Genomic DNA, 12246 nt, shown 5'->3' on the forward strand with positions numbered 1-12246 from the left:
ATAGGCTAGTCGGTCGAGTTGCCAAATGCCCTCAACTGCGCGCCAATTGCGTCAACCACCAACCATTGAGGCCATTGGTAGGGTACCATATTTTGCCGATGTAATAGTCCAGGCAATTGTAGTACTGGAAAGTTAGACATGCTAAGGTGTGTTAAGGGTTACACTCGTCCCTTTATAGATTTATTCCCATAAGACTAATCAAAGTACTATATAACTTGTGCTAATGTGAAGAGGTTTCTCAGAGAGCCGAAATAACGGCTTAGGTATAAGTCGATTTTACGCTACCCAAAAAGGACGATCTCTGGATAAAGAGTTATTATCTAAAGATAAATTTAAGTAAACAGCTAATAATACATGGAAGTATAATCTTTGGGTTAGGAGCCCACAGCGTAGGTAGGATATTAGATGATTAGACTATGGATGCGATATTAAAAAAGGCCAAAACACGCTAACTCCGCGTTATTATTAGCTAGAACGCGGGATTTTAGAAATTTAAGGGCAGTGTAGTACTTAGATTAATACTAAGTAAGTGTAAAATGCCTTATAGTTGGGATTATAATCCAATAAAGAGGTGGCAAAGCGTTTGGAGATTTAGGGGAAGACAGGATTAAAGATAAAATATAGAAAGAGGGGGTGAGAATAGAGGTCGACTTAACGTCGCGGGCCACTTATGCACGGTCCCATCTCGTACCCGGCACCAAAAACTACTAAAAAAGGCCATTTTTAAATACTTATAACTTAATAACAATTATAGGTATTAATATAAAAAATTTAATATAATTTATTATATAGTAAATAAATCTTTTTATATAATAAAACGTAAATATTATTATTATTTATACTATAAAGTAAATTAAAAAAATCGAATTTTAAACATTAAATTTTTAAAAATTTAAGCTAAATATAATAATAAGCTTAATTATATTTTTTATATTTAATTTATTATAATAAAACTTTAGTTATAATATAAATATACAAATATATTATATATTTAATAATATAATTAATAAACTTTAAATACACTATAATAACTGATTTATATAGAAAATTTGTAGTAATATAATAACTTTATTATTATTATTAATTCTATTTATTGCCCAATTTAGTCCCTTTTCTAAGTCTATATAGGCTTCTACCTTCTACCTTATTATAATTATATAATTAAATTAAATTATTGTTTTTTATATAAATAATTACTACTTTTAAAAGAAATGTAAATTATAAAAAAAATTATAAAAAATTAAGAGCTATACTACCTATAATTTAAAAGGCCTTGCTAGGAAATTTATTAATAAATTCTAAAATAATAGGAGTCTACTAACTTATACTTGGTAAATTTTTATTAGAAGTTTTAATTTTTAATTTTTAATATATAAATAATAGGGCTATATCTTTATATTTTAGCTTATTATTTAAAAATAAATATTTATAATATATAGTAAAACTTATATATAAAAGGAATAGATTTTAATATATTTTAGTACTATATACTTAACAATAGATACTTACCTTTAATTACTTAACTTTATATATAAGATTTAAACCTTTAAATAAAAACGTGTACTTTTACTATATTATTTACTTTTATTAAAATATATATATTAGTATTAGCCTATTATTATAAAAAATTATTTATTATAAAAGTACTATTAGCTATAAAATTAAAACAGTAAAGGTTTAATAAATGGTTTTAAATATTTATTATATTTATTTTATTTATTATATTTAATTAATTAAAAGGGTTTTAAATAGAAAAGCTTTTAAAAGCTTTAATAATTTATCTTAGTTAATTAGCGGCCTGTATAATAATAGTTTTAAATAAATTATATATTATAGTATATTAATAAATAAATAAACTTAAATTAGCTTTTAATTTTTAAAAATAAGTTCTATTTAAAGGTATTAACTAAGCGCTTATAAATTTAAGGGGGGGGGAGGCTATGGTTATACTGTAATAAACGAATATTTAATGGAGTAAGGGGCTTAAATTGCGATCGGCAGGTAGCTTAGGTGGGTGGCTAACTCGTATAACTGGCTAAGATGATACTAAAGCGCTACTAATCCGCACATGTACGGAGGACCGCGTGAAAAGCAATTTCACCTTTCTTTTTGGGACTAGTGGTTTTCCCCCCATGGGGTTGCCCATATGCTAACGTTTAGGAGTCTTTGGCAGGGTTTAGGGGCAGAGACCGCCCAAAATCTTGTTGCTTGGGCGATAGAGCCCCCGTGACTCTGAGGCCTTATAGGAGGCAGCCACTGGTCCCAAAAAGGAAAGGGAAATCGCTTTTCGCGCGGTCCTCCGTATCTCCCTTGTATCTACCTGACTCGCAGCTGCCGAAAACGCGATCGTAATTACCAGACCTGGAAGCTGCGGAAAGCAAGAATTTGAATACAAAGGTTTGAGGAGCCCTCCGAGCGGATCACTATGGGCAGCAATGGAGTTCTTTCAAGACGATCTGAACTGGAACGCAAAAGCTAAGCGTCGCTTCCGAATCATAATCGTTGGCGCTGGGATTGGTGGGCTCTCAGCGGCCATTGGTAAGTTCACATTTTATAATAGCCCTTAATTTTGCGGTTGAAGGAGAAGCTATTGACAATAAGAGCAGGTCTAAAGCGATCTGGCCATCGCGTAATCGTTCTGGAGCAGGTTCCTGTGATAGCTGAAGTGGGAGCCGGAATTCAGTTAGCGCCTAATAGTTCTAGAATCCTTGGGCGGTTTGGAGTTTTAGAAGATGTTCTCGAACATACTACTTTAATGGTAGCGAACGTGCTCAAGAGATGGACAAATGGACGCGAAATAGGAACTGCGCCAATAATGCCAACGGTCGGACAGCTTTATAGCGCACCTATGGGCTCAATTCACCGTGGAGATCTACAACGATGTCTCCTGGAAGCCGCAATGTATGAAGGTGTTGATATTCGCACCAGCCATCGAGTGGTTAAAGTTGATGAGAACTTCGAGGGCCGTGTACAGCTTAGCTCAGGAGAATGGATAGAAGGAGACGCGGTTATCGCCGCTGATGGCATCAAATCTGACATCCGCAAGCAAATGGTCGAGGCCCAAGGAGGTGTAGACCACGTTGTGCCCACGGGAGATTCTGCTTATCGCATTACGATTCCAAAGCAGAGGATGCAGCACAATAAACAAGAATTGCAGCTGCTCTCGGAGAATTTTGGGAGGCGATGGTATGTTACTTCTAGCCTTGGACGAATAATTCACCATTTAACACACTCTAGGATGGGACCGGGCGGCCATGTCATGGCGTATCCGGTGAAAAATAATACGATATATAACATGGTCCTCCTTCATCCTCAGAAACCGGGAACTGAAACGGATGAATCGTGGACCCGGAAAGGCGATAAAGCCGAGATGCTGGACTTCTACAAAAGCTGGGATCCCATGCTCCGTAACCTCATGAGTTACGTTCCCGAAGGTGAACTCCTGGAATGGACGTTGAATTCGCATGCTCCGTTGACTTCATGGCACGAAAATAAGTGTGTCTTGATCGGAGATGCTTGCCATCCCATGTGAGTGTTCATTACCTAAGATCTTGAATCTTTGAGCCATAACCTTTCACAGGTTGCCTTATGTCGCACAAGGTGCCGCACAGGCCATAGAAGATGCTGGAGTCCTTCAAGTATGCTTTGCATCCATCAAACGTATATCGGATATTCCCCTTGCCCTTAAGATATATGAAATGGTACGAAAATCTCGCGGGGAAGCCATCCAAAATTCCGCAGCACAGACAAGAAAAGCATTGCACCTTGCAGACGGTCCTAGACAGCAAGAGCGAGATGCAAATATTGCTGGTGCTGCGTCTGGCGGTTCCAATCCAGATCTGTGGAGTGATCGGGCTTGGCAGGACTTTATGTGGGGGACTGATGTGATGAAAGACACAGTAGAGAACTGGGATGAATTGAAGAGGAAAGCGCAAGGGCATCATATACCTAGCGTTGCAGCTGTATCACACAAGTAAATATGGGAATACAAAAGCATGTAGAACTTTGAGGCTGTATACCGGAATAAACAGGAAACGAGCGTGAAGACAGTCATGAAGGTCGCAGAAAGCCTCAAATTTCATTTAGCTGTTGATATGCTCTAGGCATGCTATATTCCAACCATCCCCCTCCTCACCATCCTTATTATCTTCGTCGGTGTCTATCGATGAGCTTGCGTCTGGCGATAAACTTTCATCTAAAGGAAGCCTCTGTAGTCTGATCCACTCATGGAATGGGCTGGTTCTAGCGGGTTCGATTGAGAGACAAGGCCCCAGAAGTATGTCAGTCCACTGAATGCCGCGTCCAACTTGCTACCGTCATATTCGTCGAATTCTCGAAAATTATCAACAACAATTATCACTGCCCAAAGATTTTTGAATTGCGTTTGGCAAATCCCCGCAAGCCGAACTAGGTGGGAAACGATGTGCTGGTTAACATACTCGGGACGAAAAGTTTGTATAGATGAAGGCAGGACATTACAGACACTCAATTATGTCTCTGGTGTACCTGTAAGACATTTTCGTCCAATCTCCAGGTGCTTAAGGTTGCTAAAGTCAGCCAAGGACCCAATCCACCCAGGATCGAATGTATGGTCCCATTGTTTATCCATGTCCAAGTACAAATGGGTCAGCGATTGTACTTGTGACATTAAAATCTCTTTAATTTCGGAGCAAGTGAATTGCTCTGTCCTGAGTGCGTACCACCTGAAATGAAGGTAAAGGATTTGAGGTGCCTGCAACCCTAATAAGAGTTTCCGCGGATCGGATGTTCACTGAAGAATACTCTAGGAATACTCGCTTCAGAGAACTGTATGCCGGGGGTGAATCCCATAGTACCTCTTCTTCGGTGTCATCATTTGTGTTGGATATCGTATATCCTTCCGGTACCTGAAAAGACGGTAAAGGCAAAAAAGGCCCGATCTGGGCTGAAGACCACTCGATTACTCCGTCCAAAGCACATGCGCTAAATCTTTTCAAGGATTGCAATTTTTTTGCATGCACCAGTCTCTCCCACGGAGGACTATTAGGCGGCATTCCTCAAAGGGAGATTTCCTCCAGTCTAGGGAGCAGAGCGAACATTAGTATGACTTGGGCATTTTCAAGGCCAAGATGCAGGGCTTAAATCTACTTTTCATCAAAAGAGAGAGATTTGTCGAAATCATCGTCACAAAGGTAGCCACATCCGCATCCAATCACTCCTCCACGTCAGGCTCAAAGCTGGAATTGGGTCTAGATTCTCCTCGTTGTTTAACGGAGTACCTTAAATGATACCTGCCTTTTGCGCAGCATTAATAAATAGACAAATATCCTCAATCAAGATTGGTGGAGGCTTATAGCCCAGCACGTGCATCTGATAGCGAACAGCCTAGGCTGAAGTTCAATTCTTTTGACATGGAGGGCGAGGTCGGGCCGTTCAATCATTCGGCGCATAAATGGCTTAAAGGGAATTTCATCTTTGCATGCCTTCGTATTGACATACTCGCGGTAGAGAAGCGGTTCTGCACATCTATGGAATGTCCTGAAGACCAAAAAACACGTTCAGGAAGTCCTGCTTGTCCCAAAGATATGAGAGGATCTCAATAATAAGCTCAGCCGGGTGACCATGTAGGCTGGACATAATGGGTGGTCGTATGAACGATTTTAGCAGTATTCCTGATGATCGGGAGGATTTTAAGGCTTGCGGAAGACATTGAAACATAGTTTGACGAGGAGTGTTGGAATTACAAGGTCATGGGGTCACAGCGGAGCTATCTTGAGGGGGTCAATTGATGATAGAGATGACGCAGACGATGAATATTGATTGATTCGTGATGCAGTAGATGCGGTTGATGTCTATATAGATTGCATGCGGACTTCGTCCTCGCAATGTGTCCAGAGCTTAGTCAGCACCTCTCGCTTAATTCTGACAGCCAAGGGCGGGGGAAGATCAGAATGCGAGTTTCCCGCACACCTCCGCGACTTCCATTCTGGCTCTATATATGGCAGATAGACTTCGAAATTTAAGCGTATCATTATTAGAGACTTCGGATTACGATCAATAACTGTTCAATTTGTCTTCAATGGGTGTGCCATCAAGACAGGCGTCGAACGCCATCATATACCTAACCTACGGCGCATTCCTGTTGGTTCCGATCAAGCCAATCTTTGCAAATGGGCGTTGATGCGCTAATAATACTCAACCACAGGGCTACCGGTGTTTTTATAGCCTGGCGACTTCGGAATCAATCGAAAAATGAATACCTGTCAAGTAACCGAACACAGAAGGGTCAGACTGTAACCGCAGTTTACTGGTTAAGACAGCGACACCACCAGGCGTCGATTTTTGCCCCAAAAACCGCTCCCATTCTATCCTAGTACCTTGGGATCGCAAACTAACGGTTAACAGGCGTCCCACTTGCCCTGAATTTCATAGCATCGGGTGAGTGCGTCGTTGCAACCTCCCGAGCACCCGGAAAAGAGCGGCGGCAGCAGCGGTATTACAGCAACATCATCGAGAACAAAAACCGGAATATCGCATGTGTATCGCAAATTGCAGCCATAATTGAGCGAGAGTCGTGAAGAGTTGCTATAACAGGTTCGTATATGAGATCTCTCGCAGACGCTGCTCTGCCAGTCGCTTCGCTACCTCTGTCTTCTAGACCCCAATCTAGAGATATGGGACTGCTGAGGGTGTGGCAGAGTAGCTCTGTGCGGCTACACTACGGGCGCCGAGTCTACTAGACCTAGGATCCAAGCCTTATCCTACCAATGCAAAGAAGATCCCATGGCCAGGAAAGACGAAGCTGAGAAGTACCGTGAAGACTCGATCAAGATAATGCTTGCGTGAGGAACGTGCTGCCGCTCTTTCCCATAAAATCAATCCCCTTCCATCATGTTTTGCGGGGGCTGACCTAGGTTTCGTTGCGCATCAGCTTTGGGCTCTGGTGTATTGTTTGCCTACCCTGAAATTGCTACAATCTGTGGAATCCAAGGCCTCGTCGTTTATGCACTATCATCATCATTGCCTCTCTTGGTTTTTGGGCTCTTGGGCCCTATCTTGAGACGCAAATGCCCCGAGGGTTTTGTCCTCACTGAATGGACTCGACAAAGATATGGAGTGGTCACGGCCTTATTTCTAAGTACTTGCACGTTCGTTGCACTCAGGTCTATGAGCTTTAGTTGCATCCTGCTAATATACCAACCAGACTGATCACTCTATTTTTGTACATGGTTGCCGAACTGTCTGCCCTGCAGCAAATTGTCAATGTCATGACAGGGTTAAACGGACTGCCCGCTGTGATAGTGGAATGTGTTGTGACAACCATCTATACGTGTACAGGGAATCTCCCTCACTGTTAATGCTCAGCCCGGCTAATTTTTTATCACAGCAATTGGCGGTTTCAGAGTTTCTTTTATTACGGACAATATTCAGGGTGCTATGGTTGTGGGGCTCATCATTCTTGGGGCCATCACTGTTGGTGTGGAGACGCATATCAACCGGAGCTTGATCGATCAATCTGGATTTCTCAATTCCAGCCTCCTGGGGTGGCAGCTTGTTTATATCTTGCCCGTTGCGATTCTCACCAACGATTTCTTCATTTCAGTAGGTGCAATACCTCATTCACCCTTTGGCATAGATTTTACTAATTATCCATACAGGGCTTCTGGCTCCGAACCTTCGCCTCCCGTTCTGACAAAGATCTTTGGATTGGAGTCGTCATAGCCACAGTTGCTGTCACTATAATCCTCACTCTAGTCGGTAGTACTGGACTTCTCGCTGCTTGGTCCGGCGCTTGGCCGTTAAGTTCGTCAGATGAAGGTTATCTCGCGTTCTTCCTCCTTCTTAATCAACTTCCGGCTTGGGTTATCGGCATTGTTCTTGTCATAGTCGTCTCACTCAGCACAGCTGCTTTCGACAGCTTTCAGAGTGCCATGGTCAGCACTGGCAGTAACGATCTCTTCCGAAACAAACTTAACTTATGGTGGATCCGAGCCTGCGTTGTCCTCATAATATTCCCCGTTGTTGTAGTAGCTCTGAAGAGTCCTGATATCCTACAGATCTACCTCATCAGCGATCTTGTCAGTGCCGCTCTTGTCCCTGTGCTCGTCATCGGCCTGTCAGATCGTTGCTACTGGTGGCGAGGTTTCGATGTAACAGTTGGTGGACTTGGTGGTATCTTCACTATATTCCTCTTCGGTTTGGTATACTACAATGGTGATATGAAAGCCGCTGGGAATTTGATTCTTCTGGAAGGTGGTCTCTACGCCAACGATTGGAGCGCTTTTGGTGAGTTTGTTTTAACTTCAACGAATCTACCATTGCATTCTCTAACTTATCTTAATATTACCACTCTCTCGCTATTAATGATATGCTAACAATACTTCTCAGGCACGTTCGTTGCCGCGCCAGTTGGAGGTTTACTCTGGGGTTTCGGCGCTTTCTGCCTTCGTATCACTGTCCAGTACATCATGGCTCGTGTAAAGGGGCATCGATTCGACGCCTTCGACCGCCCAGCTCCAGTCCCGCCAAGCTTCTATACCGGACGAAACGGTGGAGTCAATGAGAACGAGCGAGAGGACGCCGTGGAGGACACTGCTGGTTCCAAACTTGACGGCAAGTTCTTCTAGAACGGAAGAGCTTAAGGAGTCGAAGTGCAGAAAACGCTCGGAGACGGTGCATAGTATTATGGGACAGGCTGTTTTGAGGTAGTGCTTTATTTTCGCGTTTCCTAGAATAAATTGAAAGCCTCTGCTACATAAGTATATATATTTTTTTAAGCAACGAGCTAGGGGGAATAGAGTCTGCCGAAATAATTCAATTCGTCCTGTCGAGCCGTCCTTCAAATTAAGCTCTCTATATTTGCTGCGCTACGGGTTATATCGGGAATGCCAAGCCTTAGAGACCCACGGTTCATAGTTGATGACAAGGTTCGGAGAACAAAAGTCCAGTTACTCAACACCTCCTCTCTACCACCCTTGCACCCACAATGTCTACTTCAATATGCCGCTGCCGCAGGCTCCATGCCTCCTCTCTGCTTTCACTCTCCTCTCGCACCCTACCCGCCATTCCTTCTCGGACCTTCGCCACCACCATTGACCCGTCGTCAACATGCGCAACTGCAAAGCCCCAACGCCCAACTATAACATTCCAGGATAAATTGAACACAGGACCATCATTTGGCGACTTTGTTAGTGAAAGAGAGAAACCATTGATGCCGGAAGATGCTTTAGAGCTTAAGACGGTGATGGTCGGATCTGAGGGCAGAAAGAAGCAGATCACAAGGTTACCGGAGTGGCTGAAAACACCAGTACCGGTGGGGGAGAATTTCAAGAAAATAAAGAATGATTTGAGGGGGCTGAATCTGCACACCGGTCCGTACAGCGATGCCAAGCCTTCCTCTGTATTTCACTAATAGGGAACTTGCGTACAGTATGCGAGGAAGCTCGCTGCCCAAATATCTCAGATTGCTGGGGCGGATCTTCCAAATCTGCTGCTACCGCAACGATTATGCTGATGGGTGATACCTGCACGCGCGGTTGCCGCTTCTGCTCGGTCAAGACCTCCAAAGCTCCTCCACCACTCGACCCACATGAGCCTGAGCATACCGCAGAAGCTCTCTCTCGCTGGGGTCTCGGTTACGTCGTACTCACCTCCGTGGACCGTGACGATCTGGTGGATAGTGGCGCCAGGCATTTTGCTGAGACGATCCGAAAAATTAAACAGAAGGCGCCGACAATGCTAGTCGAAGCATTGACAGGAGACTATGCTGGAGATCTGGAAATGGCGAAAATGGTTGCGACAAGTGGGTTGGATGTATACGCACACAATATCGAGACAGTGGAGGCTCTAACACCATTCGTGCGAGATCGGAGAGCAAAATTCAGGCAAAGTTTGGCTGTGCTAAAGGCTGCAAAGGAGGCTAAGGAGGGCCTAATTACCAAGACAAGTATAATGTTAGGCCTGGGAGAGAAAGAGAAGCAAATTTATGATGCACTTAGAGGTATGTCGTACTATATCGTATATTTCTTTGATAAATTCTCTGCAGTTCCTATTTGCAGTTTCAGCAAAATCACGCTGATGCTAATCATATCACATTTGTAGAACTCCGCAAAGTCGACGTTGACGTGGTAACATTTGGGCAATACATGCGTCCCACAAAACGTCACATGAAAGTTGAAGAATACATCACCCCTGCAGCTTTCGAGCTCTGGCGTCAGCGCGCTCTTGATATGGGATTTCTCTACTGCGCTAGTGGGCCCCTGGTGAGGAGTAGCTACAAGGCTGGCGAGGCCTTCATCGAGAACGTTCTCAAGAAGAGGGCGAGAAAGAGTGAGACAGCCATGGCGGCGGTCGCTGGTGATCTAGGAATAGGAACGAAGGAAGCTTAACGTCGAACCTCCTCGTTAATCACGCTAAGACAGGTGCCGCGGGAAGTCTTCCTTTTTTCAAAACATTTCCAAGTGCTCTTAAATTTTTAACGTATTTTGGGATGGGAAATTGGGGAGTATGGGGCGGCGTTCGGCAGCCAGTGCTCCAAGCATTATTGGTGTTTTAGACTACGCCATTTTGGAAAATAGGCATCTTCAACACTATCTGTACGATCTTTTGATACTTCAACCCATTTCGGCCAAGAGGGCTGTACAATACAATCTAGTGCTCAACCCTCATCGCATATCCGCCGACTCAACCGCCCGATAAGCCTCATCACCCTCTAGCTCCACGACACTCTTTCCGCGATTACGCGCGTCCATTTCCCACGGTTGGGATTGTGGTCGTGCTCGTAGCTGCGGAGATGATGTTTGCAACACTTGCAGATAATCCTGTTCTCGTTCTTGTTGCTCCTTGATGTTGCTTTTTGGGCGTTCTCTTTGGCGGCCGCTACGACAAGCTAGAATGGCACCGAGAGAGACGAGTACAACGGCGAACATCGCACCGGTGAGTATCCCGACGCTCCCTTTAGGAAAATTTTTAGGTGTTGGGGAGAAACGAGCATCGGTGGTAGATGCAGAGGGTGTAAGAGTTAAAGTGTTGATTGGGATAACGGGAAGGATGGTCAAGAGAGGATTAAAACTGGACACGTCCGCCGTAGCTGAACCCTGCGATTCAGCTGTACCCGGCGCTTTCTCCCCCCCCTACAGGGGGGTCGCCAGCCCAACCGCACCATAGGCTCAACCGCACCAAATACTATATATTAACATGCGGATCGTTGGTACCCCCCAACGAAAATTTTGACCCGACTTTATAGTTAATAAGCCGATTAATTAATACAAAGCTTTAATTTAGAGCCTTATTGTATAGAGCTTAATTAACATATACTAGTAGGTATAGATTTATTTCGTAAATCCTATACCTCCGTCGTGCTTTGCAGTAGGGGGTAAGCTTTAGGTAGAGCCTTATGTAGAGCTTTAATAGAGCCTTATGTAGAGCTTTGGTAGAGCCTCGTGCAGAGCTTTAGTAGAGCCTCGTGTAGAGCTTTGGTAGAGCCTCGTGCGGAGCTTCGTATAGAGCCTTGCGCAGAGCCACGTGCAGACGTGCAGATGTGCAGCCGTTTGTTCTGGCGATTAATTGCAAAGACATTTGTAGAGACGATTGTATAGGCAATTGTATAGGCGTTTAATTAATCGTTTGTACGGGCGTTCGTGTAGGCAATTAATTAATTAATCAATTATATAGACGTTTATAGAGCCGTGCGTAAAGCCGTTCGTAGAAACGTTTATACGGGCGTTTAGTTAATTGATTGATTAATTGTATAGGCGTTTATATAGGCAATTAATCGATTAATCGACTAATTATATAGGCGTTCGTAGAGCCGTTTACAGAGCTATTTGTGTAGACGATTATAGAGCCTTCCTAGTATATCAGTGCTGCATGTTAGTAGAGCTTTAGAGCTCCGTATTAAGCTTTGAGTAGAGCTTCGAGTAGAGCTTCGAGTAGAGCTTCGAGTAAAGCTTTAAGCTCAAGGGGGAGACCCCCTTGGACCCCCCTGCGCACTGCGTGCTCCATTCACTATATGGACAGAGCTCTTGCAGAGGCTTTAGTAGAGCGTTTGGTAGAGCTTTTGCAGAGCTTCGTGTAGAGCTTCGTGTAAAGCTTCGTATAGATCTTCTATAGAGCTACATGCAGGCGTGCAGACGTTCGTACGGGCGATCAATTGTAGAGACGTTTATAGAGACGATCGTATAGGCAATTGTATAGACNTTTGATTGATTGATCATATGGACGTTTAATTGATCGTTCATATGGGCGTTTGTACGGGCGTTTGTACGG

At 43.6% G+C, this 12246-nt stretch overlaps 4 protein-coding genes across 4 annotated transcripts; 3 read left to right on the plus strand and 1 right to left on the minus strand.

Annotated features, from left to right (window-relative positions):
- Positions 1–2230: 2230 nt before the first annotated feature.
- Positions 2231–4136, plus strand: K441DRAFT_649271 (FAD/NAD(P)-binding domain-containing protein). Its single transcript, XM_067646933.1, has 4 exons — positions 2231–2538; positions 2607–3186; positions 3238–3528; positions 3581–4136. Exons 1-4 carry the CDS (start codon positions 2436–2438, stop codon positions 3975–3977), a joined length of 1371 nt encoding a protein of 456 aa, XP_067496477.1. The 5' UTR covers positions 2231–2435; the 3' UTR covers positions 3978–4136.
- Positions 4137–4593: 457 nt separating this feature from the next.
- Positions 4594–5175, minus strand: K441DRAFT_671485 (uncharacterized protein). The gene has a single exon (XM_067650427.1). It carries the CDS (start codon positions 5031–5033, stop codon positions 4659–4661), a length of 375 nt encoding a protein of 124 aa, XP_067496478.1. The 5' UTR covers positions 5034–5175; the 3' UTR covers positions 4594–4658.
- A 766-nt stretch (positions 5176–5941) lies between these two features.
- K441DRAFT_649273 (uncharacterized protein) lies at positions 5942–8927 on the plus strand. The gene is made up of 8 exons (XM_067646934.1): positions 5942–6120; positions 6185–6264; positions 6385–6417; positions 6911–7127; positions 7184–7311; positions 7367–7581; positions 7638–8265; positions 8368–8927. The coding sequence occupies exons 1-8, from the start codon at positions 6059–6061 to the stop codon at positions 8604–8606; spliced, it is 1602 nt and encodes a 533-aa protein (XP_067496479.1). The 5' UTR covers positions 5942–6058; the 3' UTR covers positions 8607–8927.
- A 38-nt stretch (positions 8928–8965) lies between these two features.
- Positions 8966–10367, plus strand: K441DRAFT_682927 (mitochondrial Lipoyl synthase; the record flags this gene model as incomplete). Its single annotated transcript, XM_067651636.1, has 3 exons — positions 8966–9350; positions 9410–9979; positions 10081–10367. The coding sequence occupies 3 exons, from the start codon at positions 8966–8968 to the stop codon at positions 10365–10367; spliced, it is 1242 nt and encodes a 413-aa protein (XP_067496480.1).
- Between the last annotated feature and the right edge of the window lie 1879 nt (positions 10368–12246).

The sequence above is a fragment of the Cenococcum geophilum genome (genome assembly GCF_001692895.1).
Source record: "Cenococcum geophilum 1.58 unplaced genomic scaffold K441scaffold_101, whole genome shotgun sequence".
Lineage (NCBI taxonomy): Eukaryota > Fungi > Ascomycota > Dothideomycetes > Gloniales > Gloniaceae > Cenococcum > Cenococcum geophilum.